Raw genomic sequence first — 26,725 nt, 5'->3', positions numbered from 1 at the left:
ACACACACACACACACACACACACACACACCCCTCTAGCACCTCCCATTTGGCTCTCACCCACTCACCATGGTAACTTATTAATGTATTTGAGAAGACACACACACACACACACACACACACACACACACACACACACACACACACGGTGGTGTTGGTCAGTGTGTGATCAGATTTAAGTCCTCATCAGTACACAAATGCAAAAGTATTATCAAGACATGATTGAAGAACAAGACCACAACACCAGACAGAAACTGTAAAAATGGACTTTTTCATTTAATTGGGACTTTAATTTCATCAACCGTAACATTTACAGGAAATGAATTACAACAGTTTGTTTAGTTCATGTAGCAAGTTGGCGACAGATATACACTTGTATATTTGTGATTAAAATCATAAAGTAATTCACTTTTGCTCCATTTCAACTGGATACCCAGAGGTTCAGACATCAATGCCAGTTAATTATCAGACCAAATCAATAATTAAAAAATCAATAAAAAAAAATCAATCACACTTTACATCGGACACCATGATCACATAAAAAAAAAGAATAAATATAATATTGGTTTCAGTCATATTCTGAAATGCATATTATAAAGAGTGCAAAAAACAATAAGAAAACATACATTAAACATTAACACTGAATTATTAGTTAGATAATAAAGAACAGACATTGTAACTGCAGAGGAAAACTGAACAGTGAAGTGTGTTTATGTATTACCAAGCTGTAACCTGCTGTATTTTTGTTTGTATATTTTTTCATGCCAGGTATGATACATCAGAAATGTTTAATGCGGGCAGATAGTGGCTTTAAACAATCACTTTTTAGTAAAAAATTCTGTCCCATTAAGTCACAATTTCAGGAGCGATGATTTCAATCTAAAGAAAACCCTGAGAACAGAGGGATCAGGTCGTTGTATTTCTTCCGGACAACCACTTTGGCAAATCCCTTCACGTCCTTCAGCCGGTCCGAGTCAAAGTCCACCAGGAGGTTCCTCACCCCGGCCCTCATCGGCATGAAAGACAAATTCACGGACACCGTCTGTCCTGGAGAAATGTCCCCGCTGAAAAACAGGATATGCTTTTGGTCAAATCGACATGAACTGAAATGCTTCATCTGCAGTTTCTCGCACTGTGATCCATTCAAGTGTGATTACATGAGTTTCCATCCTCATTTCACTTCATTCCTCTAAACTGATTACTTACTCAGCGTTGAGCTTAGTGGCGGGCAGCAGGCCAGCCCCTTCCACGGTGAACACCCCACCCCTCAGCGACACCGGGAGACGATTGGTGAAGGAGATGTGGACCGTCATTGGCCGCCCAACAACGGGCCGCCCATCAACCTGGAGACGGAGGAGACAGCTTCTTGGTGGGACATGCGCTACATGACCGTTTATTTAACCATTTTTACGCCTTTATTGTCACTTGATTTGGCAGGAATATTTCCCATAAACTTAAACCAAAGTAAATTTTGTGATAGCACACTTTCTGCAGCTCATTACAGTGACTCCCAGGATTTCCTCAGAACAACAATCATCAGTGTGTCATAGGGTTGAAAGAGGAAGCTCTCAGTACCGCCATATAAAAAGAACTGACTGTGTGACAAGGTCACTAGAGTAGAGCAGCAAAGGTCACACGCACGCACTCACACACTTTGTTTTCCTTGATATACAGTAAGTGAAAACCAGGGTCCGCCTCAACTTCACTCGGTTTACTGGATTTAAGCTCCTTACAGTTGTTGTTGTGCTCCTGCACCGACTTTCATTCACTCACCTGTAAGTGGAGCTCAGGCACGCTCAGTGGGATGTCGGCCACCGCCATGATGGGTTCGTTTTCCCTCGGGGCTTCGAGTAGTGCTTTCACCCTGATCAAATGATGCTCAGAGACACACTTGGCATAGTCCTTGTAGCGCATGCGCAGAACCTCTTGATGAACTGAAGACACGCAGACATACAGAAATGATCAGTACAGGATGCCAAGTGCCGGTAGGATTCTACATTAAATAGTAAAACTTGTGCTTTAGTCCATTGTAGACTTTTTGGAGTGACTGGACTGACCTTTGTGGGCTGGCACTGTCACATTGATCCTCTGACTCTGGCACGCCCCCCGGTGGAGAGAGTTGTAGGTCACAGCTGCGATCAGCAGGGTCAGCTCAGCACGAGCATCTGAAGCGCCTTCATTCTTTACCTATAAATCCAAAGGATATTTTAAGTTTAAAAAAACAATGCATAGCTACCTCCACAGCAACAACATTTACATTTCTTAACGCATTTACTATTTTACTTCATACCCTGACAATCACGTCAAAGTCCGTCCCAAACATAGGTTTGGCATGTTTGATTGAGATCTCCAGTTTTCCTGGTTCAGCACTGTTGTTGCTCGGCAGTGCGAGTCGACGTCCCGCCTTCTCGTACACTTCCCTTTCTTTCTTGGATCCTGTGGAGGAGATTTTTAAATATTATTTTTTTTTTTGTGGTTTGACCTCTTCTTGGTGTACATATTACCTTTTGGCCAAATTATTAAACAATGTTATTTACAATCCCCTCTATGCATTCACATATATTGTTCTTTCAAACCTTCTGAGTTTTATAAATTGGAACGAATAAAATAATTTACCTAGTGTGGCTGATAATTTATGCTGTCTCGGGTCCAAATCTTTGCTTTGTGTATGGTTTCCCTGCTAACCTTCTGGATGTTTGTAGTGCAGAGTGACGTCTTCCCGGTAGTCGCCATAAGCACTTTTGGTGCTGATGTTCTTCCCCACTCCGCTCTCGTTCACTCTGATCTGGAATAATAGTCACAGAGGACCCACTATTTAATTCTGTGTATCTTTTAGTGGACAAAGGCGGAATTGTAACAAAAGACGTCACCTTCTGACGTCGGCCGTCTGGATGAACGATCCAGTAAACAATGTCTGCGTTCACCTCAGCGAATACAAACGGTGCATCATACTTCACTCCCAGGTTTCCCTCTTTGATTGCGACCACTGGACATGGACCGCAACAATAGGCCCCTGAAGAGAGCAAACATTGATCTCTGTTATGTTTGATCACATAGTTCTCAACAGGAAACACAGCCCAGGTTTTGACTCAACACTGTGGCAGACCGACATTAACTTAGAAGTAATCAAATTCTAACAGCTGAACCACAGTTGCTCCCAATAGACAACAGCCATGAGATTAAAATACAATTTTGAATTTAAAAATAACAAACTACTGAAAATCAGAATTGTACCATCACTCAGTTCTTGAGGAGTAGGATCCAGAACCTGCCACCCATCATTTCCATTGGGGAGATCATCTCTCCTCATCCAGGACTCAACCCAACAGTGGAAGTTCCTAAAACCCAGAGGCGATGTTACGTTGGATGGTAATAAAAACCAGCAAGAAATAGTGCAAGGTCGTCTGGCAAACTGACAAGTTCGATGCATGACATCCTACCAGCTGCTGTCTTGCTTTCCACCGCCTTCCAAACTCTCCAGTTTTTCATTCAACAGAAAGTCTACGGAAAGGTTTCCATCAACATCATGAGCCGAAGCGAAGTTAGTAATGAGGCGTGTTGGGATACCGAGGCAGCGCAGCGCTGTGAAGACAACACACATCAGATTAGGACAATTTGATTCGCTGAGCCTCTTGACAACATCCCTTTTCTCATCGTGCAATTTACAAGGTAAGAAAAGCTTGTGGTTGATAATTTGCTTTGGGGATCTTTAGTGGAAGTCATACTAATGCTGACTCCAGACATTGGCTACACCTGCAGTCATCTAATGCTGATTTTTGCAGCACAGGTGAATGAGGGGAAGACACTTGTGAGAGCAGTAGTTCTAAAGTACACACCCACAGACCACGGTTTTGTCTCCATCCCGTGTCCCTGTGAGGTAGTGGCACAAAGTGAGTTGGAGCAGCAGAGGTGATACTGGTGGACTACAGGCTGAATATCCAATTGTTTACCCAACACCAAAACGTGAAGGTGCACTCTTCCAGCTGGATATCTTAATGAGCTTCAGCTGGACTTTGCAGCAGCTTCGGCCCCTCTGCTCAGATGATACACTCTAGTGAGTATTGGTGAGTGCAGAATTTTTGTTTCTCCTGTAGGATTGTTGGCTGAACTAATTAGTTTGTTTTTGTTCTAAATCTACCGACTTATGCAGAAATTGTGAGAAACCATGGGCATAGGGCATATTTCTTGTCGTTTTAGTTTCCTCATTGTAGCAGAAGACATGAGGTGAGAAATCCCAGTGTGGTTGAGTAGTTAGGATAGAAGGGCTTGTTTGATTAGATTGATTGTTAACCCTTAAATTCTTGATTTGGATTTGTGTGGGGTTAAGCCATGCTTGGATAGTCCTGCAGTGACCTTTGTGAAAGTCTCACCTGTGCATGCAACACCAGCAAACACCCAGCACTGGCCATATTTGACCGCCTTGACCCCGGCCTGGCTCCACTGCCGGAGGATTGGCACGCTGCCTGTCCATTGAGTCGGTGGCACCCCGGCAGTGTACGGCTCCATCCAGCGCCCCTCCAAGACACCCTTGTCATCATTGGCGTTGATCTGAAATGGGTGGAGAAGATCTGTGAATCGCTACTTAATGAAAGATATATGAGCACCTCTTTGAGTTTTCTTTAATTTAGATATTAAAGCACTTTGCACAGTTCTTGTATTGATTCCAGCTGGACTGATATGCAAGAGCTGAAATGTTGGTAAATTTCATGGACTTTGTCGTATTCCTATATTCAAATCATGTATGTACAAGACCCAAATGTATACCTTATTTTCCGGAGAGTAATTCACGCTTATTTTAGCCGTTAGGCTGGTCATGCGGTTTATAAGTAGTAACTTCTGTCTGATAATATACTGGTACATGCGACCAAGTACAACTAGATGCCACTGTATGACAACACAACGTTGCTACGAGACCATCCAAAACCCTCCATCAACGCTGTATTTAATTGACAGTATAAGTTAAATATTCCAGAAAGAGAAAAAACTACACAGCAGAACTTTAACTAAAAATGATCAGATATGCATCAGAAAATGGCCAAAGCTTGAGGAACAAATCAACCAGATGTTTATTACGTCATGGCTTAGAAATCTGACTTATACACCAGTTAAACTTACGCAGGATTTTTCCTCTTTATGATGCATTTTTTAGGGAAAATTGTCACTTCTACTTAAGTGTGAGTTAAAGTCTGGAAAATGTGTTAAAGTTTCATTTAGTGTATATTGAAAAAAAAAAAATCATCACCATTGCACTGATCATCCTGCCGACATAGACGGGGTCAGATCTCCGCTCAAGATCCCTCTTTGGGTTTGTCGAGGCATCTTTGGAGTTGTCCAGGACTTCAAAACAGATGTCCATTATATAGTCTTCAAACTGAGGGAGGGACAGGAAGAAATCATAATTAATTCAGCTTTAGTTGTGTAGGTAGAGAGGAACTTCCCAAAGTGTTTCTGACCAACTCAAGCATGTGTGTGTGTGTCTGTTAGAGCACCTCCTGTCTGTCAGGCTGCTTTCCTGTGTGTTTAATGTTCCTCTTTGCTCGCCCAGTATGCTGGACAAGCCCTTGTTTGTGTGGTCTGAGTACATTCTCACACATCTCGTCCAGAAGTTTCCTTCAGCCAACAAACAGCTTTCGTGATTCAGTTGAATCTGCGCCGTCACCGTGCTGCGACAATTCACACCTGCCACTCATTGGCCTGAGACAGACCGTGTGTGTGTGTGTGTGTGTGTGTGTGTGTGTGTGTGTGTGTGTGTGTGTGTTACCTGTCCATAATTCCAAGATCTGCCGCTGATATAATTCGAATCTCCAGTGTATATGATTCCATTTTCATTCATGATATACTCCTGAAGCAAACCCTCGTCAGGAAGATGCACCACATCATCTAGTTAAACAAATGAGAAAAAACAAACAAAAAAACAACAACCTGAATATCTGTTTGTTACCACTGAAATACAAAATGAATGCAGGGGTTTGGTGCTTGAACGAAGGCGATACAAACCACAATACTATCAGCCATGGATCTCAAAGTTGGGACCTTGTGACTTTATGTGTTGGTGTTTTTCTTGTTGGTAGAGGTTGGGAATGGAATGGTCTGTTGTTTGTAATGATGTCGAGACACCAAGCGTGTCTGAGTGATTTAGAACTGGTGAAGTAGTAAAGCTGTGGAAAACGATTATTTGTCTCATGTTCACCGAGTTGAAATTCTATTATTCCTTACGAGTAAACTCACCAACAAAGTTGTTCTTTTTGTGTCCTCTTCCCAAATAAACCAATGCACATGCCAGACTATAAACACTGAGCTCATAACAATGCAATAATAATGCAAAGCAGCGTGAAATATGAACAAAGTCCACATGAACATTTTGGGAAAGCAAACGACACACGTGTGCTCAGATGATCTTTTACCTTTGCACCAGGGGTTGAAGAGCAGGTGGAACTGGATCTTGTCCAATTTCTGTAAAATGCGTCCATCCGGTGACATTGCGAGCACAGCCAGGCGGTAGTGGCCAATGATGGCGTCGGCTGGACTGTGCAGGGTCAGCAGCATTTCACCCTGAACCTCCTGCTGGGCGAACCACCAGCCCTTTCCAACCCCACGCTCCTTCTGAACCTTGATCACCATCTCATAGCTCTTACCTGCAGAAACATGAACAAAACTGCCTGAGTCAAGTCCAAAAGGCCTGATGTGAAGGTCTTGGCAGGAAGGAAATGTCTTTATTTGTCACTCTGCTGGACAGCGGGCGGTGACTGTTCGGTGTCCAGGTTCAAAGGCCCACAGTGGTGGGATTAGAGTTTTGATTTGAGGCAGCAACCTAAATGATGCAAGCTTGGTTTTCTAGGCTTTAGGCTGAAAACAAGCAACCATTGATACTATGTGTAAAACTTTTCAACAAGTCATAAAACAACAATAGCCACAACAATGACTCTAATAATAACAGCAACCATGCACGCTATGACAACATTTATAACAACAGCAATAACACCAATGATGGCTGCAAAGATGACAATAATAAAGCAAAACAATAATGATGATGACAATAACTATTTTGTTTGTTTATCACAACATTAATAAAATTCAGAGTACAAAAGTGGATTGGGAATTACTTTACATTAAAACAAAAACAATGATCAATCCATCTTGTAAAGAGAGATTGAATAACAGTTGAATAAACATAAATATAACCGATAATACAGGTCCCCAAAAGCTTTGTAGAATAGAAATAGTTTTGAACTGTGACTTAAAAGGTAACAAAGACCCAGTGCATCAGATTCTCTCTGGCAAATCCCTTCACACCTCATTAAAACACCGCTGGTCCCAACACTACTCTGAGTGAGAAGACACTTTAGTACTACTAGTTTCAGCTAAGCTTGTTGCAGAAATATGGCAAATAAATTTGATAAGATGATAATAAATCAGTCTTTAGCTCAAGGAATTATGAGGAATTATGAGGAATTATGAGGAATTATGATGAATTATGATGAATTATGAGAAATTATGAGAAATTATGAGAAATTATGAGAAATTATGAGAAATTATGAGAAATTCTTTAGAAGCGGTGACTTGTGAATCACTTTTCACTGAGTAATATAATAACAAGTAGGGTGGAGTGGAGGCTGTCTTGAAAACTTGATAGTAACTCATGAAGTGTTTCTACGCGTTCAGACTCTACACCCATCTTTGAAAAGAAATCCAGTCTGGATTAGAGTTCTCACCGAGGTGCAGGACCAGCTCCAGGTGGCGTCCTTGGCGCACGGTGCTGGAGCCCTGCAGGGTTATGGTGAAGGGCTGACCTCTGCGGACGATCAAGCGCTCCCGATCAATTTCCCCGGTGTGGTGGGCAAAATTGTTTTCACGGGTTCTTAAATCTGCATTGTTGATCGAACCTAAAGAGACAAAAGAGGAGCGCAGTTGACCGGTCAGTCTTCATGCAGCCTGGAGTGAGTATGAAATATAAAACAGACGGTGAGGAAAGAGACACAGAGATCATGATGATCTGTTGAGGAAAACCTTAGACCGAGGTAAACTGTGTGTACTAACCACATCTCTACGTTTATTCATTGCCCTCAAACATAAACACAACATTCTTTTAAATTACAACTAACGACATGTTTCAAAGCCCCATTTGAAAAGGGTTCTGCTGAAAAGCTGGCCTTGCATTTGCTGCAGGAATTAGGATGGGTTATATCGCACCTACATGTTAAATCATACATCAGCGCATATTCCTCCTCTATCGCGGTGTCCCACAAACTCATTACAGCGGCGGACAGCAATAACGGAGAGATAGATAAACCGTCACTCACCGTTGCGGTACTCCATCGCAGATCTTTCGTCTTGTCTGATAAAGTGTCCTCACTCTCGTCTCATGCTCTGTGACCATCACAGTCGTGTATTTATACAGCACAAGACAAGCCCTCCCATCTCGCTGACAAACACGCTCACCCCAAAACACTCACTCTCACCACCTTTTGTGACCTCTGACATCACTTACCAAAAAACCTACAGCCCACTGTGGGAGTATTTGTGTGTGTGTGTGTGTGTGTGTGTGTGTGTGTGTGTGTGTGTGTGTGTGTGTGTGTGTGTGTGTGTGTGTGTGTGTGTGTGTGTGTGTGCGCGCACTGTGTCAGTGAGTTGACACACTTTGTAAACACAGGGGTCTTTGAGGCGGTGTGTGTCGAAGGGTGGATGCAGCCAAGTCATGTACATGAGTAAAGGAGAGCCAGTATTGAAAGTTGCGACAGGCGGCGCTGCGTCAGCACTCTTCCAGTCAACAACATGCAGAAGTTCACTTTATCAAACTCCCGTAATACCTAATGCTGGGAAATATTTGACTGAGAGGTTTGACCATCCCAACACAGCAAGGGGAGGGAGAAAGGGAGATCAATTGATATATTTGAATCAACAGTTTGATTTAATATTCATCGAGCAAATACTTTCAAAAAGCACCTTGACTGGATTATTCTATGCCATTAAAATGTGCATGAAATGAGTGATTCAGTCAGGTTTAGGGGCTTTTCTGTGGGAAGTTTGCATTTTCTCCCTGTGAAGTTTTTTTTTTTCCTCCAGGTACTACAGTTTCCTCCCACAATCCAACAATACCAAATTAATTTTGTATTGGGAAAACTAAAATCGATTAAGAAGACGGACAGACAAACAGGAAAAGCACTAATGTAAAAATAAGTGCATGTATATAGGTGCCATCAACTATTCAAGCCAGAATGTCTAGATTGCCCCCTGGTGGCTGTTTGCTGTATGGTTCATTCACAAAAGATAAGATAGAGGAAGTGTCCTCTTTATTATTTGTCTTTTTTCCCACTCACAGCTCAGACTCTTTCTCTACAAGTTAGGGGTAATCAGATAACTCACAGACTAATTCCACAATGTAATGATGAATGCAAATTGGCACTTATGTGTCCCAGCGGTGAGGTTTTTAGACTACAATGAAAAACATTGTGGGTTCAGATGCTCAGACACAACTCAGCACCACTAACAAGGTGAGGTTATCCGCTCACATAGCTTCAAATTTCTTTAAAATACTTAATGTAAAAATTTATTCATAATAACCTTGTATGTTTTAAGATTTCTGATACAATAGATGCCGAATCTAAACAAAGGAAATGTTTCTTACCATTACCAAACAAGTAATAGTGTAGAAAACAGAAATTGACCCACTGTAAAGATAGGATTACAAAAACGTGTGTTTGAAGAGTGAATTTGTCTTATTTTCAGAGCAACTGAGAGGATGTATATTCTAGAGAGTATCCCAGGATAAGTGCTCCCCAAAGAAAAGAGATGCAATGCTGCAGTAAAACAATCATTGAAAATCAGCAGTTTTGGTTATCAATAAATGAATAATAATATAGCAACTTGTCACTGCTGTGAAAAGTAGTGAATTCACATACTAATTCCAAAAAATAAAAAGTCATGTTTTTGTTCGGGTGTTGCTGTGAGACATTAGCTGAGCTGTCAGTGATGTGTGGACCTTTTTAATGACGACTGATTTAAGTCTGTTGGAGTTACATCAGTGAGTTGGAAATCAAATGGAGCACACCCCACTTTGAGATGACCAGGAATTTTTCTCGTTGTCAGAAAGTTGATCACTGTATGAACTCCCTTGAGGGTGGTGGCAGTAGTCGACAGTCATACAAAACTCAGCATAACACCTGGTGGCTGTCATAAAGTTAGCTGGAAATGACAGAATCATATCATGCCGCAATTTGCAGATTTCTTTTATTTACATGCATTACTAATAAATCCTGGAAGAAAATGAAATAACAGGAAGTGACAAAAACATTTTTCTAAAAACATTTCATGCCACAAATTGACTCTTTTCTGTTGATTTTTCTTTCTTTTTTCTTGCAAAATGACAAATTCAACCCAGCCGATCATAGGTTTGCATGAGTGATTTATTAATTGTCTGGAAAAATTAGAGCGAACTGCCAGGAAGTAAACGGAGTCACAGATATGGCCAAAATTATATTTTTGGCTTCATAACATAAACATTACAATTAACAAATAAAATAAAAAAAAACATTAAATAAAATAACATAGATTTCCTGACTTCAGTCTGACATAGCCAGAGTTGCAGCCGTTTTAAGGCCTGACTAGTTCCCTGCTGTCATTCCAGTCACCTCCAGATATGAAATCAAATGTTTGAAAAAAGACCAACAAACCGTTTACAGGGTGAATACGTATTCATGCGAGGTGAGGGTGTAATTCTGCTGACCGGAAAAACACTGTTTGTATCTGCGTGACGTTGACCTGAAGAATGCAGGTACAGTCACACTCTGGAAAACAAGGTCACCGACTGACCTCTGCACCCTGATCACACCAAAGTGTCAGGAGAGTGACACATCCACTGTCTGACAGGCTTTCACACCACCACTACGTTTTTTTAATAATTTTTTTTAAAGCATTTTTAGACTTAGAAATATCACACTTTACAAAGTTTTCTATAATCCAACTTATTTCTGGGAATCTTTTCTGTGTTTTACTTGAGCGCTTTAATCATGATCAAAAATATTTTTCAACGCTCATCTCTGAATCTGAGACATGTGGAGTGTTTCTCCTCAAAATACATTTAGTAATATAGATTATGAGAATGAATTATGAGAAAAAAATTCCGCTGTTTTCCAGAATTTGTGAGATAACGATTTTCTCCAAAAATAAAAAATCGGTTCTGAATTTATGAGATAATTATCTCAGAATTATGAGATAATTATGTCATTAATTCTGAAAGAAATAATTTCATGTGAATGCGTGTCGTGTAAACGTCCGTTTACACGACACCAGTTTGCGGATGCACTGTATCCGCAAAGTTTTTAATCCGGCTCCCAAGGTGGAAAGATTCTTTCACGGTGCAAATCCCTCCTGCAGAGACTGATGGAGGCGACATAGCCTGCTACTGCGCATGCGCATCTCTCCCCCTCCCTCCTGCTCATCCAGTTGTAAACAAACATGGCGGCCGCGTGGTGGTACGACTCACGGTGCATATTCTAGTATCTTCCAGATCAGTAGTTTAATAGTTGAGACTCACCCCTGATAGGATCCGATGTGTCATCAGTCCATACGGATGTCGGGTGCTCTCCATTTTCTTCACGTTTATGGTGTATTGTTCTTTGCACACGTCTGTGTAGTTTCATTACAAAATCAAGCAACTGCGCCCTCCAGTGGCCCGACATACTAACTACACCGTTGTCTCTGTGTCTACTGCTGCAGTGTAAACACACTCCTTTTATTTAGCGGATTAGCTGTTGTCATGTGAAACGTTGTCGTGTAAACAGGGCCTAACTCCTCAGTCAGATTTCTGTGTATTCTGTCTCGTCTCCCTGAGGTTTTTTTTGGTTGGGTTTTTTTTTGTTGTTTTTTACAAGGAAATTCTCCTGACAGTATCCAAGAAACCACCACTGTCATTTTTCAAAGGCAGCTCTTTCTTTCTCTGTAAACTTTCACCCACTTCTGTTCAAGCTTCTGCCTCACCCTATCTGCCCTATTGAGCCAAAGTACACAAAGGGGCGAGGCAGTGCTTAGAGAGGAACTGGGCTCAAATACCTCCCGAGAGCAAGAGAGCCTCTTTATTTCAGCCCAGTACTTTCAACAATGTTCGTCTCAGCCGTCCTCATTTTGGTCTGTGTTTGTTTCATTGTACTTCAACTCATACCTCGGAGGCCCAAGAACTTTCCCCCGGGGCCTTTTGCGCTGCCTTTACTGGGAAACCTTCTGAGCCTGAGCCTTGACAACCCTCTGGCAGACTTTGAGAAGGTGAGAAAGTTCTGATGCTTTAAATGCGTTTATTTATTTTTTTCATTCATGAATGTCAAACACTTTTCTTTTTTTTTTTTTTTTTTTTGCAGTGTATATTTGTAAAGGGAGCAATGCTGCTCTGTCTGTGTGATTACGTAACATGTTGAGGACGTTTTGCCTGTATACTTGGACTATGGTCAACCTGTGTGGCCTGTCCTTGACTCCACATCTTTCACTTTTATCATTGATAAGCTCAAGGTTAGAATCGTGAGGTTTACATGAAATGGCTCTGTTTTCGAACAATTGAATTCTTATTGTTACTTTATGTTCATTTCTGGACAATTCACTTCAATCTGGGATATTTTTTTGTATTAAAACAATTTTTTTCCCCGATGCTACTGTGTCTGTTTTTCTGTTTTAAAAAGCTATAATGATCTGTGGCGAGATGCGAGAGGAATCTGAAACACTTTTCTTGTCCACACCCAGCTGAGGAAGTCGTATGGCAATATCTACAGTCTGTACATCGGCCCGAGGCCAGCTGTAATCCTCAATGGAGTGAAGGCTATAAAAGAAGCCATGGTGGTCAAGGGCCCCGACTTCGCTGGACGACCCCAAGACCTGTTTGTGAATGACGTCACCGAGAGGAAAGGTACAGCTCGCTTCAGCAGATGATGCATCTGCCGCACCAAGCCTGTGTAATCCAGGAGAAAATATAGTCACTGAGTGAAGTAAAGCTGAAGCTTCAGTTCTCATGTTATCTCAGTGAAGCGATACGTAAGAAATCATGTGTACAACACATTGAAATGAATACTTTTCAGGAAATGTTTTAGAAGTGTCTCTCTTTTGCTTTTCACATAATAGGAGTGATTTTGGCTGATTATGGCCCCAGCTGGAAGGAACATCGCCGCTTTGCTCTGATGACCCTGAGAAACTTTGGGATGGGCAAGAACTCGATGGAGGACCGAATTCACGGAGAGATCAAATATGTTGTGAAAACACTGGAGCAGAGCATCGGTAAGCCAACCTCAGGTCCATGAAACTGCATTTAACTTTATGTTAATATGTCAAATAAGTTTCTCTTTTGTTTAATACTGTATCTTAACTGAGTCGACATTACGCCGTTTACAGGTGAGCCCTTCACTCCTCAGGTTATGTTTCACAACGCCGCCTCCAACATCATCTGCCAGGTTCTGTTCGGTACGCGCTACGATTACGACGCCAACTTCATCAAAGTGATAGTCCAGTGCTTTACCGAGAACGCCAAATTATCCAGTGGACCGTGGTCGATGGTGAGTTCTCATTCATGAAGCAACCTCTCTCAGGCCCCTTTTACACAACAACCATTCAAGTGAATCCATCGCTTTTGCCTTTTTTTTTTAGAGCACTTTGGTGTATTCAGAGTAAGAGAACAATTTACTACGGCTGTGCATGTGCTGTAGCAGAGTTTCAGGAAAGTTGCATTTTCCTAAGTTTACACGGAAATGGAGTCGGAGCGGTTTCAGAAAGTTCCACCGTGGGAGCAGTTTTAAGAAAGTTGAGCATTTTCACTTGAGAACTCTTTATTTGTTGCACAACCTCAGAGCTCAGAAATGCAACGAATGGCTCGACTCAGTGCTTCATTTGGAAAATCTGGTGGAAGATCTGTAACCTCTCTGCCATTGCACTCCTCTTCAGGTTAACCTGGGCAAAAGCTTATTGTTTTTCAGGCTGCAAAACATTTTCACAATTTCACCCCCACAGTGTAGCTCTGATGCGACTTTCCCAAGCAGTGAGGCAGCAAGATGTCTTACTAAAGTCTTGGAGCTCAATGGACTCTTCTGCCAGGCCACTTTTGGACTTCGACATTACGTTTAACACCGCTGTTGTCGAAGGTGTAATTATAGTTTTCTGAACATATTCAAATGTAATACTGACAGCTTCTTTGTAGACGAAACCTTGCAGCCTTGTGACATCTGATGATCTTTAAAGGAGTACAAACCAGTTTAGAAGCAACTTCTTTATGGGCTTGAAGGAGGGTTCAGTCTGTTCCACCATGCTAACATGAACAAGCAAATGCTTACCAAGTAAATCTCACATTGGAATGCAATTTTGTTTTTGCATACAAATAAAATGTTGTTTTTTGTGTTTTTTGTGTTTTTTTTTCACAGCTGTATGACTCATTTCCTATGATCCGTAACCTTCCACTGCCCTTCAAAAAGGCATTTCAGAATGTTAAGGTAATGTTTGAAAAATTTAAAAGAAATAAACTCTAGGCACATATGTTCACAAACTCAATCCATAAATCTAGTTTGACCACTGTCAAGAATAAAACAAATGATTCTTTTTTTTAAATTTTTTTTAGACTGTTCAGGGTCTTGCAATTGAGTTGTTAACCGAGCACAAAAACACAAGAGTCCCCGGAGAGCCACGAGACTTTCTCGACTGTTACCTGGATGAACTGGATAAGGTGTGAAAAGAGATGGCACGCTGCCTTTTTTTTTTCTTCCCCAGTTTGAATAACCAATAATCCATCCAAACCTGAAAGTGTTTATACTGTTAGTCCATAAGATGCAGGCATGAGTGTGCTTCTCTTTTCAGAAACGAAACGAGTCGTCATTATCAGAAGATCGGCTCATCATGTACGCTCTCGATATTCATTTTGCCGGGACAGACACGACCTCCAACACTCTGCTTACTGGCTTCTTTTACCTGATGCATTTCCCCCACATACAAGGTACGCCTGGATATGTAGACCTTAGCTTTTAATATTACTGCTGCTTGACACCATGTTTGATATTACTTTTAAAAATAAATTTTGTTAGTATAAAATACACCAACATAGCAGTGTACTTAAAGAGTTTGTTGTGTTTGTTGTCAAAAATGTAGGAAAATACATCAATACAGAGTGTGAGATTGTTGACCACCTGAAGGAAAATTACATTGCATCGTAATAACATTCAAAATGCAGAGTTTTAATACACTTTACAAGAGGTTTGTTACTTTAAGTGTATGTGGAGGAGGCTCAAGCCTAGATGCCAGCCGACACAAAGGAAAAATGCACTGGCGACAGAATAACAGTATAATTACGACTCAAGGAAACGATAAAAAAAGAAAAAGACTTACCCCCGGGATACAGACCTAAAGATAGCAAGGCTTTAATTACATCCACAACACTGAGAATGACTTGGATTTATAAGCATCTGGAAAGCATTATCAAAGTAGGCAAGGCGGCTTTATTTGTAGAGCAATAATGCAATTCAAAGTGCTTGATCCAAGGTCTAGAAGCTTCCATCTCAGTAGAAGAACTGCAGGAAGCTCTCCAGCACATGCCTGATGGTAAAGCTCCAGGACCTGATGGATACCCCACTGAATTTTACAAAGAATTATGGTCTTTACTCTCACCTATTTTTTTCAGAATAATTGAGGAAATTAAAGAATCTTCAACTCTCCCCCAACATATGAACTGTGCAAATATCAGTCTTCTTCTAAAACCAGATAAAGATCCCACACTACCATCTAGCTATCGGCCGATATCACTAATCAATGTAGATCTTAAAATAATTAGTAAAACATTAGCAAGCAGACTGGAAAAAATCACACCCCACATCATACACCCAGATCAAACTGGGTTTATTAAAGGACGACACTCCACTAATAATACACATAGATTAATTAATCTTATAGACCACTGCCACCACAATAAACAAAAAGCCATTATCACCTCCTTAGATGCAGAAAAAGCCTTTGATAGGGTAAATTGGAAATTTCTACTTGCTACACTACGGAAATTTGGATTTAGAGAATATTACCTCTCCTGGATAAAAATACTGTATACCTCACCCAGTGCCTGTGTTAAAACCAATGACCAAATGTCCTCAAGGTTCAATCTTGAGAGAGGCACCCGACAGGGGTGTCCACTCTCACCAACTCTCTTTGCAATTTTCATCGAACCACTAGCAGCAGCCATCAGACAGAATAATAACATAAAAGGAATACGAACAGCAAATATAACACATAAAATATGTCTCTATGCGGATGATGTGCTAATTTTCCTGCAAAACGCACAGACCTCTCTTCCAGAAACAATAGGGTTGATAGACAGATTCTCCTCAATCTCAGAATATTCTATAAATTGGAACAAATCAGTAGTCTTGCCTATCAACTCTACATTTCAGCAGACACCTAAGACCCCACTAAAACCAGGGAACATCAAATATCTCGGCATTAACGTCTCAGCCAAACTCTCAGACTTGGTACACTTAAACTACACCCCCCTTATTAAAGCAATAGAGGAGGACCTCATTCGATGGAGGACACTCCCAATTTCACTTATGGGGAGAGTAGCAACAATCAAAATGATGATCTTGCCTAAAATTTACTACATCTTCTCAATGATCCCAGCAAAACCACCAAAAACCTGGTTTAACACTCTTGATTCTCATGTCTCAAAATTCTTATGGAAAAATAAACCATCACGTATAAGTTTAAAAACACTCCAGAACACCAAGGACCAAGGTGGTTTAGAACTCCCAAATTTTTATAATTATTATCTGGCCAATAAACTACTTTATGTTGTAAAATGGATCAATCGGAAACCCCTAGATGAAGGCTGGCTAGACGTTGAAAAAACATTCTGTGAAGATCTCCAAGTCAGAGATCTTCCCTTCTTCAGTCCTTCATCAAAAAGCACAGCTGCTTCAAAAGTATCAATATAAACACGTCGCTGACAGCTTGGTGGGAATTTCTTAAAATAAATGGATCTACACTCATTCCCTGCAAACTCACACCCATCTGGAACAATCCCGACATCCTGCAAAGAAAAAAACCAATAAACTTCCCAAGATGGCAAAATAAAGGAATAAGACACTTAGAACAACTTATCTCCAATAACTCTTTTATTCCATTTAATGAGCTAATAGAAACATATGGTATCAGTCAAAACAACTATCTGGAATATCTTCAGCTTAAGTCAATAATACAAACTAAGTTCAAACTAGAACAGATTAACTTGAACTTACCTCAGACAGTGACAAACCTCCTGAAGATCTCAGCACCTAAACCTCTTTCTAAAATTATCTCAATCCTGTCAGGTTCAAATATCTCAATATCCCTTCCCACGTTCAAATGGGAAGAAGATCTCAACATCAACAGAGACCCAACGTTTTGGTCAGAAATCTGTACAAATACATTCAAAATGAGCAAAAACCCCAATATACAGCTCATACAATACAAGATCCTTCACAGAGTTCATTACACGGGACAAAGGATGTTCAAGATGGGGCTCACTCCCACTAACATATGTTCAAACTGCACAGGTGATCTCCCAGATACCTATCTACACGCACTTTGGCTGTGTACGCCAGTCCAAACCTTCTGGCAAAAGATTTGTGAAGATTTATCGTTATGCCTGGGCCACCCTATTCCAGTCTCACCTTCACTTTGCTTGTTAGGAGATCTCACAGAAATTAAAAGAGAAAAAAATGAGTCCTGCATGCTCCTGGTTTCCCTAAGCGTCGCAAAAAAGGCGATCCTCATGAACTGGAAATCCAAAAGTAATTTGAATATAAAGTTATTTAAAAACTTACTTCTAGACCACATCACATTGGAGAGAATGTCTGCTTGTAGGAAAAATCATTTGACACAATTTGAGTCCACATGGTCCCCAATAATTAAATACACCATGTAGCCCTGTGGGGGGGGGGGGGGTAGTGGCTCCACCCCGGGGCTCTGGGGACCGTCCGTGGCTGGGGCGTCGTGGCTTTGGTGGTTGGTGGCTCTGTGGGCTCGGGGGTGTCCTGGCATCTATGCTGGGGGGCTACGGCCTGGCCTGGGGAGTCCTGGGCGGGGGTGTGGGGGGGGCTCTGCTCTGGGCCAGGGTCGGGCCCGCTGGGGTGGGATGGGGGGGCTGGGCGTCGGGCCCCGGCTGGGCTGTCGACTGGGGGGGGGTTGGGGGCGGGTTGTCCGGGCCCTGGGGGTGCGGGGCCTCCCCCTTCCCGGTGGGGGTGCCCGCTGCGGCGCTGGGGGTGGGTCCTCCCTCTGGCCCCCTCCCCCGGTGGGGCGGGTTGGCCCCTGCTGCCGCGCTCCGGGTCTGCCTCATTCCCGGATTGGGGGGAGCGGGGGACGGGGGGGGCTCCGGGTTCTGGATGGACGGTTAACTGAAAGTGACCTCCAGGGCCTGATAGGGGTGTGCGTGTGCGTGTGCGTGTGCGTGTGTGTGTGGGTTGGGGTGTGTGGGTTGGGGTGTGGGGCTGTGTGGAGTGGGCGAATGAGGGGGGGTGCCCTGGCCACTGGCCTCCGGCTGGGCTCGCACTGGGCCCTGCGGGTCTTGGACTCTGCTGTCTGGCCGTTGGGTGGGGTGGGGGCTCCCTGCCCGGGTCCCCTTGCGGCGCCTTGTTTGGGGGGGTGTGGCCCCCCGGGTCCTAGGCCGGCCGCTCGGGGGGTGGGGTGGGGCAGCGCGGGGGGTCCAGCTGGGCCAAGGTCCTAGCGACGGGGGGACCCCCTCCCTCAGAACCCTCCCTGCCTTACCTCACCTTATATTACCCCACAATAGGGAACAGTGGGGCGGTGCCTAGGTGGGGGGTCCAGGCTACTTAATTGCGGTCTGGGTCCTCCCCCGACTTTGCACCACCCACAATTTTAACCACACTTAGTCATGCAGGGTCTTGAGGGGGTAAGCCGCTTTCGGGGTTCTGCCGCTTGTCAGCGGTAGAACGCCCGGGCCCCGCTACCCCCCAATTTTAAACCGCACCATAGACACACACATCGCATCCACCTTTTCAAAACACAAAAACACACCCTTACATACATCCAACACACATATAGGGCAGGGGAAGGGCGGGAGACGTGGCTCCCCCCAGCACCTCCCGCTGGGGTCCCGCCCCGGCCCGGGGTGAGTGCGGCTGGAGTGCGGGGGGCGCGCTCCCTCGGGCGTGGCGCTTGTGGGGGGGCTGGGGTGCGGTGCTCCTTCTCCACTTGCTGTTGGATTGGTGGAGGTTGGGATACCGCGGTGGCCGGGAGGGGGCCTGGCCGGCAGCCTGAGGGTGCGAGAGTCATCACTCCCCCCCCCGTTCCGTGTGTGTGTGTGTGTGTGTGTGTGTGTGTGTGTGCGGGGTGGGTCATGGGTTGGGTTTCCCAATCAAGACCCGGGGGGAGGGGTTATGGGGCGGGTGGAATATGAGGCTCCTGGGGGTGTAGAGTTGACTGTTCTCCGACCGGGGCCTGCGCCGGACTTCGCTTTCCTGGGTCTGGGGGCGGGGCTGGTCCGGGGCGCGGCGGCTGGGGCCGTCTCTGCCTTGCCGGGTTGGGGGGGGCGGTGGGTGGGCCTGTTCCCGGGGGTGCGGTGGGACTCGCCGCCGGGGTTGGGGGGGCTCTCGGCCCGCTCGGCCCGGGGGCCCTGCTCCGGCCTTTTCTCGGCTTGGCGGCTTGGGTCGGGGCCTGGGGCCCTGTGCCCTTTGTCCTTCTCTTGTGGGCCCCTCTTGCCTGGGGGGGATTCCTCTCTGCATTCCCCGTCGGGTGCTTTTTGGGCGGGGGCGGGGCTCTCTGGGGTGGTTCGCTGGGGTCTCCCCGGGCCTGGGGGGCTTCTGTCTGCCGGGGTGGCGGTGTCCGGGCGCGGTGGCCTCGGACCCCGGGGTGTCACCACGGGTCCCCCCACAACAGTTCCGGCCACACCCAGTGGACAAGCCACACACACTCACACACACATACACGCACACACACACACACACACTTTCACTCCTCACGAAAGGTGCTTCTGAAGTTGCTTGTTGTCTGTCATCATTTGCTCAAACTTTAAAAATCATGTTCCTCTTTTGTTGTTGCCTCTTTGTTATTTCATGTTCCTGCCTCACGTTACTGTCTAGATAGAGCTGCTCAGGCTGGTTAAATCTAGGAAATCATCTTACTGTCTAGATAGAGCTGCTCAGGCTGGTTAATCTAGAAAATCATCTTACTGTCTAGATAGAGCTGCTCAGGCTGGTTCAATCTAATAACAGTTGGAAAGTATTTGGATGAGTGTGATTATTGCAAATAATATATGTAGCACAACAAGGACATTGTATGTTATCCCCTTCCCCCCTCCCCCCTCCCCCCTCCCCCCTCGACTTTCTTCTCTCTCTTCTCTTCTCTCTCTCTTTGTGCGTTCCCCCCCGGTCGTGTACGGCAGCCATGCCAACTTCTGACGGAGAAGGCAACAGGAGGAGACTCCAGGTCTCTCCCTGTTGCAAGACCAAAAACTGTTCTGACTCCGAAGGCTCTCAATCACATCATATTGTTGGCCCAAGCTGCCGAACAGGACAAGGGAAAAAGAGAAAAAAAAAAAAAAAGTGCTTGAACACACACACACACACACACACACACACACACACACACACACACACACACACACACACACACACACACACACACACACACACACACACACACACACACACACACACACACACACACACACACACACACACACACAAAACACTTGGCCCAGCTTTGAGATTCTTGAACAATATTCAAAGTTTACACCGCAGACATACAGAGTATTCCACCTTTATATGGAGTATTCAGTTATTTAACAATATGAATTCTTCTTGTGTGTTCATATCAAACTACAAACAACAAACTATTATCTCAAGTTCTGGTGTTGTACATATAAGATATTAGACACTGCATTCTGACAGATTCTTTTATTTTTAAATTTTTTCCAGTGATGTCAGTTTCATGTTTGAAGTTGAGCATGTGAATTGTGAAATGTTATCTCGCCCACACAGAAAGATGTCAGCAGGAGATCGACCGAGTGCTGGAAGGAAAGGATCAAGTCTGTTTTGAGGACAGGCATAACATGCCGTACATGCAGGTACTGCCCTGCATCACAAAATATAAGAAATAAAATCTAGTAGTTATGTTACTTACTGGTCTGTAAGTAAGCGAGATGTTTTGGAGCCTATCCTACAGCAAATCTGTGAGAGGATTCACTCTATGTGGGGCCCTGACCACAGATCATCAGATAAAAACAGAACAAACACACGCAAACTCTCTTCACCCAGGCTGTGATCCATGAAGTGCAGAGAATCGCCAACACTGTCCCGCTGAGTGTCGTCCACTGCACAACCAAGAACACAGAGCTCATGGGGTATTCAATTCCCAAAGTAAGCAGGAACCTGGTGCAGTACGTTTTGGCATCTGAGGCAGGAAGGTGAAGAGCAACATTTATCATTGTTGTTTTGTTCGGTTAATTTTCTCTTCAGGGTATGATGGTCATCGAGAACTTGACCTCAGTGCTGAATGAGGAGGGACAATGGAAGTTCCCTCATGAATTCAACCCTGAAAACTTCCTCAATGAGCAGGGGGAATTTTTTAAACCGGAGGCCTTCATGCCATTCTCTGCAGGTAGGACCACATCAGAGCACATCCAGAGTGGCATGCGCGGACAGTCCGAGCCTCATGTTTGACTTGCTCTGTGTCCCCAGGTCCTCGGGTGTGTGTCGGAGAGGGTCTGGCTCGCATGGAGCTCTTCCTCATCCTGGTGACTCTGCTGAGGAAGTTTAAGTTCATCTGGCCTGAAGATGCAGGAGAGCCGGACTTCACTCCCGTCTATGGAGTCACTTTGACTCCGAAACCGTATCACATGAATGTGCAGCTCAGGTCGACACAGTGAGGTGGCCTGCAGATACGTATGTGGAGGAAACAGATATGCAGTGACATTGACTTTCCCTCTGAAGATTTCACTGAGGTGATGGTAAATACCCCATTTGTATTGGAATGAATAACACGGTGGCACAGTGGTTCGCACTCTCACCTCACAGCAAGCAGGTTGTGGGTTCAAATATTGCCTGGGGCCTTTCTGTGTGGAGTTTGCATGTTCTCCCCGTGTGTGCGTGGGTTTCCTTCCACATTCTCAAAAACGTGCATCAGGGGTCCCTGAGCAAGACCCTGAGCGCTGCTCTGAATGGCTGCTACCGATGGGCCAATTCGGAAAGGTATTTCCCCTCTGGGCATTAATACAGTGCTATCAAATAAAAAATGTATTGTGTGCACTAAACACATGTAATTTATTGCAATTTATGGAATGTCTTTCATTTGAGTGCATTCTGCATTTAAAGCTGTACCATACTAGAGCAATATAACATGGACATATCATAAAAGAAAGTCACAAACCGTTATTGAGCATTAGTAGAAATCTGTTTTATATTTGTCATCCTGTTGCAAAAACAATCACTGATTCAGAGAGAAACTGCTGCTGGGGATTTCTCATTATAATAAAAACACAAAGAAGAGAATGGGCAGTCAGTGAGCCATCTGCATTAAGTTCTGATTCTACTGTTGGGATTTATGGTTGGTTATTAGCATTAAATTACTGTAAGTAATAGATTACTGAAAGTAATAAATCACTGGAAGTAATTTATGAAAAATTGAAATTATTAATGGAAGTAAACGGTCATTTACTCATTAACAACTCCTAAAGTAATTGAGTAATTACACAATAATCACCAAGAAGCGTTCAATTCAGCTAACAGGCGTTTATTAATAAAATGTATTAATTTATAAATAATTCTGAAATCATCTCATAGATCAACACACTCTTTTGAATGTGTTGATCTGTGTGTGTGTGTGTGTGTGTGTGTGTGGGGGGGGGGGGTCTGGAGTGATGAGTGGGTGTGGTGACCGTGACGACCACTAGGGGCGTGTGGCGGCGCGCAGAGGGAGAGCGCAATGGCTTGATGTGTCCACCAGGTGGATGTCAAGAGGGATTGCGATGACCCACGCGACCACTAGAGGCGTTTGACTCGCTCTTTCTGGGGACGCGGCGATTGCTTAACGGCCAGATAAACAAGACGTCCGTCGAGCGCGCATGCGCGAGGCCGGTCTAGGAGCGAGGCAGTCTACCGAGGGCGTAACGAACGGGCGGTTCCGTTGACCCAGTTCGGAGGGCCGGAGACCTAAGTGGAGGTCGGGACCTGCAGTTAGAACTCTTGTGATCGAGGCAGATGTGCTCTTGCAGCAGATAACAGTTGGGTGTTACATGCAGTTGTGTGTGTCTGTGTCCTTATCTGATCAGGTAAGGGGGGCTCATGGCTGTGGGGGATCACAGGCAGATCACAGGCAGATCAGGATTAGTAGAAGGAGGAGGGTGAATGAGAGAGAAAGACAGAGAATTCTGGCGACGCTCGGTTCTGAACCCTGGTTCCTCCACCCAGAACTTCCAGTGGACTGGAGCTCACTTGGACCTCTGGTTCTGAGTTGGAAAACCCAATTCCCGGACTTGGTTGGTGCGCGTGAACGCGCGTACACAAACCTATGAGATGCTGCGGCTTTCTGAGCGGCACATTGAAACACACACCATGTTAGCTTCACGCTAATCTAACAATATATCTGCCCAGACAAAAGCTCTCACCGTCCGTGGTTTTGTTGGACAGCACCGTCCGTGATGCTGTTGGTTCTGTGAGGCTGAGGTAACTGGTTGTTACCAGGTCTGAATTCAGTGTCCTGAATTGAGAGGCCTGGCTTCAGCTGCAGGAGTGGACAGTGGGGCAAATGATTTTGGAGAGGAGACGCTGGCTCTGGTCTCCAGAATCCCCCCAAAAAAGGAAAAATAGAGGAAAAGGAAGAAATAGTCCAAACTGGGTCCTGCTCGTACAGCGGGCTGGCGTTGGTGTTTCTTTTGTTCCTACTTGATGCTCTCTTCATCATCCTGAGGCAGAGAGACATGTCTCTCCCTCGGTGGTCAGATTGAGAAGCAGAGAGAGTTTGTAGGAAAAGCTTCATCAAGCTTGAATTTCGAACCCCTGTGGTGTTCTGGTCGGGTTCAAACATCCTCATTGGTTATCAACCTGGGAGGTTGAAAACTTCCTGGGTTTTTGGCTCGCTCCAACGCTGTTTTATGGCCTATTCATTATTGCTGGTGTTTCTCCTCTGTCAGAGAAACTTCTGGAGGAGTTCACTGGAATCTTCAGCCCAACACTACACACACACACTTTATCCATCTGTCATCAGTGAAATGCATCGCTGCTAAGTGTTTAATTTCAGCCTTTGCTCACCAAAATGTTGTATTTATGAAGTTATTTATCTGTTATGATTAATTTACATATTTATGCACATATACTTCTATCTCTCTCTCTCTTCTTTTTTTTTTTATCACTGTTCTTCATTTAGAATGTGGTTTATGTAGTTACTGTCCGTTGTTGCAGTTTCTCCACCTTAGTTGCCAAGCAGGAAAAAAAAAAACACCCTCATCTGGTCAGAGGAGACAGGGCTGAGATTGTTGCTCCTCTTTTCAAAACCACCAAGTAACCTATTCAGTTGAGTCCAGCTCATTTAACCACAATGTGGGTCTCAATAGTCCTGCTATTCATCTGCCTTTACTTTATAATTCTTACAACCCGGAGGCCCAGGAACTTTCCTCCAGGTCCCATTGCTCTGCCAATAGTGGGGAACCTTTTGTATCTGAGCCTGGTGAACCCCTTGAAGGATATTGAGGGGGTAAGTATATTAAAAAAAAAAAAAAAAACTAAACATTTTGTAATGTAGAAACTTTTGTTGTGCATTTTTACTTGTGTATTATTCACACAGAAGCCATGTTCTGTTGAATGTTTTTTGCTTTTCAAATCATGCTGTTGATATCAGAATATGCAGCCAGCTGATTGAAAGCTATTTCTGGCGAGCCTCAGGTCTTACTGCTTACTGAGGGTCATGCCTCTTATCAAAAGGTGAAATAAGTTTAGCAATGTGGCTTAAAAAATGGGAACTGAGAAGCATTTTTGAACACAATACAAAAAAACCCTCATTAAATATAGGAGGATTTCTGAGTGTGTGGCAGTTATAACAAAAGCAATGTGTGGCAGGATAAAGTAAACTTTAAAGTTTTTAATTGAATGATTTTCCACATTAGATTAAACCATGCTCTTTACTTAGGCGCATGTAATCAGAATCAGATAGCTGAGCCATGAGTCATTTCTTTTTGTGGTTTAGGACAGCATTAAACAACATCACACAGAGTTGTACAGATATACAGTCAAAAAAAAAATTAGGACACCCTACAAAAGTTTTAATTTTATTCTATCCATATTTGGAGATATGGGTATTTCAAATACATTTTAACAATACTGAAATATTCAAGTATGATATGATATCTGGTGAGGAATGAATTCGGACAAACCCACATTTATTCCCACTGAAAATGGCTAAAATCACAAATAGGTGCATCACATCAGGTTGCACACGACTACAAGATCATTACTGAGAATATTGAAGGAAGCTTGTCCTATTTAAACCTCAGAAATTTAGTTTGCCTTGCTCCCGATAGTTGAATGGAGAGTGGTGAGATTGAAAGAGCTGGTAAGGGATTTCTCAACACAATTTGTACACGCCTAGGTCTGGCTATCTGAGCAAGTTCACCTGGAGAGCAGATCTCATGCTGAAAGAAGCCTTCAAAAACAATAAGATGTCACCACCGGACCTACAGCAGGTTCTTGCTCCTGTTGAAGTGAATGTGCACGCATCGACAATCAGGAAGAGACTGAACTATTATTGAGCTTTGAGTTCCCTGGGAGGCAAGCAGGAAGGAAACCTTCACTCTCTCTCTCAGAGAAACATGAAGAATCCTGGAATGGCCGAGTCAAAGCCCAGATCCTATTGTGGGGTGTACATGTCAGAAATCCGTCAAACATCTCAGAGCTGAAAGGATTCTCCACCGAGGAGTCGGGGAAAACTTTCCTCAGACTGATAGATGCCTACAAGGAGCGTCTCACTGAAATTTTTTTTAACAGTGGATAAGACTCGCTTTTAGTAGGGAGGGTGTCCCAACTTTTTGTCACTTAGATAAAGCATTTTTGGCGATATTGTTTGTGTAATGAGTAAAATGAGATTTTTGTTGTTTACCTCCATTTAAATCACTTTCTTTTCCAGAAATGAATAAAAACGTGATTATTAGACATCAATAGGTAAATATTTAATATTATTATTATATTGTATGGTTCATTCACAAAAGACAAGAAAGAGGAAGTTTCCTCTTTATTATTTGTCTTTTTTCCCACTCACAGCTCAGACTCTTTCTCTACAAGTTAGAGGTAATCAGATAACTCACAGACTAATTCCACAATGTAATGAATGCAAATTGGCACTTATGTGTCCCAGCGGTGAGGTTTTTAAACTACAGTGAAAAACATTGTGGGTTCAGATGCTCAGACACAACTCAGCACCACTAACAAGGTGAGGTTATCCGCTCGCATAGCCTCAGATTTCTTTAAAATACTTAATGTTACATTTTCTTCATAATAACCTTGTATGTTTTAAGATTTCTGATACAATACCAACAAACCGTTTACAGGGTGAATACGTATTCATGCGAGGTGAGGGTGTAATTCTGCTGACCGGAAAAACACTGTTTGTATCTGCGTGACGTTGACCTGAAGAATGCAGGTACAGTCACACTCTGGAAAACAAGGTCACCGACTGACCTCTGCACCCTGATCACACCAAAGTGTCAGGAGAGTGACACATCCACTGTCTGACAGGCTTTC

At 43.6% G+C, this 26,725-nt stretch overlaps 2 protein-coding genes across 5 annotated transcripts; one reads left to right on the top strand and one right to left on the bottom strand.

Annotated features, from left to right (window-relative positions):
- Positions 1 to 278: 278 nt before the first annotated feature.
- On the bottom strand, positions 279 to 24,898 carry LOC308116566 (protein-glutamine gamma-glutamyltransferase 2-like; the record flags this gene model as incomplete). The annotated part of the gene is made up of 16 exons (XM_080474817.1): positions 279 to 1,063; positions 1,206 to 1,342; positions 1,773 to 1,933; positions 2,057 to 2,186; positions 2,290 to 2,435; positions 2,685 to 2,784; positions 2,870 to 3,012; positions 3,234 to 3,337; positions 3,440 to 3,581; positions 4,370 to 4,547; positions 5,242 to 5,370; positions 5,761 to 5,879; positions 6,404 to 6,634; positions 7,712 to 7,882; positions 23,602 to 23,693; positions 24,882 to 24,898. 16 exons carry the CDS (start codon positions 24,896 to 24,898, stop codon positions 874 to 876), a joined length of 2,190 nt encoding a protein of 729 aa, XP_080330943.1. The 3' UTR covers positions 279 to 873.
- On the top strand, positions 11,988 to 22,610 carry LOC308116846 (cytochrome P450 2F2-like). 4 transcript variants are annotated; one of them, XM_080475286.1, is made up of 11 exons: positions 11,988 to 12,257; positions 12,726 to 12,888; positions 13,101 to 13,253; positions 13,368 to 13,528; positions 14,387 to 14,455; positions 14,581 to 14,685; positions 14,817 to 14,952; positions 20,978 to 21,063; positions 21,254 to 21,355; positions 21,455 to 21,596; positions 21,677 to 22,610. In XM_080475286.1, the coding sequence occupies exons 1-11, from the start codon at positions 12,096 to 12,098 to the stop codon at positions 21,862 to 21,864; spliced, it is 1,467 nt and encodes a 488-aa protein (XP_080331412.1). In that variant the 5' UTR covers positions 11,988 to 12,095; the 3' UTR covers positions 21,865 to 22,610. The 4 variants fall into 4 exon arrangements, with proteins under 4 accessions (XP_080331412.1, XP_080331414.1, XP_080331413.1 ...); XM_080475289.1 differs by lacking the exon at positions 11,988 to 12,257 and adding an exon at positions 12,387 to 12,497; XM_080475287.1 differs by lacking the exon at positions 14,581 to 14,685 and having other exon boundaries at positions 12,001 to 12,257.
- Positions 24,899 to 26,725: the final 1,827 nt, after the last annotated feature.

The sequence above is a fragment of the Lipophrys pholis genome, assembly GCF_963383615.2.
Source record: "Lipophrys pholis genome assembly, chromosome: 11".
NCBI classification, from domain to species: Eukaryota; Metazoa; Chordata; class Actinopteri; order Blenniiformes; family Blenniidae; genus Lipophrys; species Lipophrys pholis.
The sequence above is the reverse complement of the archived record's forward strand: the minus strand, read 5'-3'. Positions and strand labels throughout refer to the sequence as shown.

Bases quoted from the DNA above. Each gene is read 5' to 3' on its own strand.
- LOC308116846 (XM_080475286.1), top strand. From the start codon at position 12,096: ATGTTCGTCTCAGCCGTCCTCATTTTGGTCTGTGTTTGTTTCATTGTA. The intron at 13,529-14,386 runs GTGAGTTCTCAT...TTTTTTTCACAG, and splicing joins CCAGTGGACCGTGGTCGATG to CTGTATGACTCATTTCCTAT. The intron at 21,064-21,253 runs GTACTGCCCTGC...CTCTTCACCCAG, and splicing joins ATAACATGCCGTACATGCAG to GCTGTGATCCATGAAGTGCA.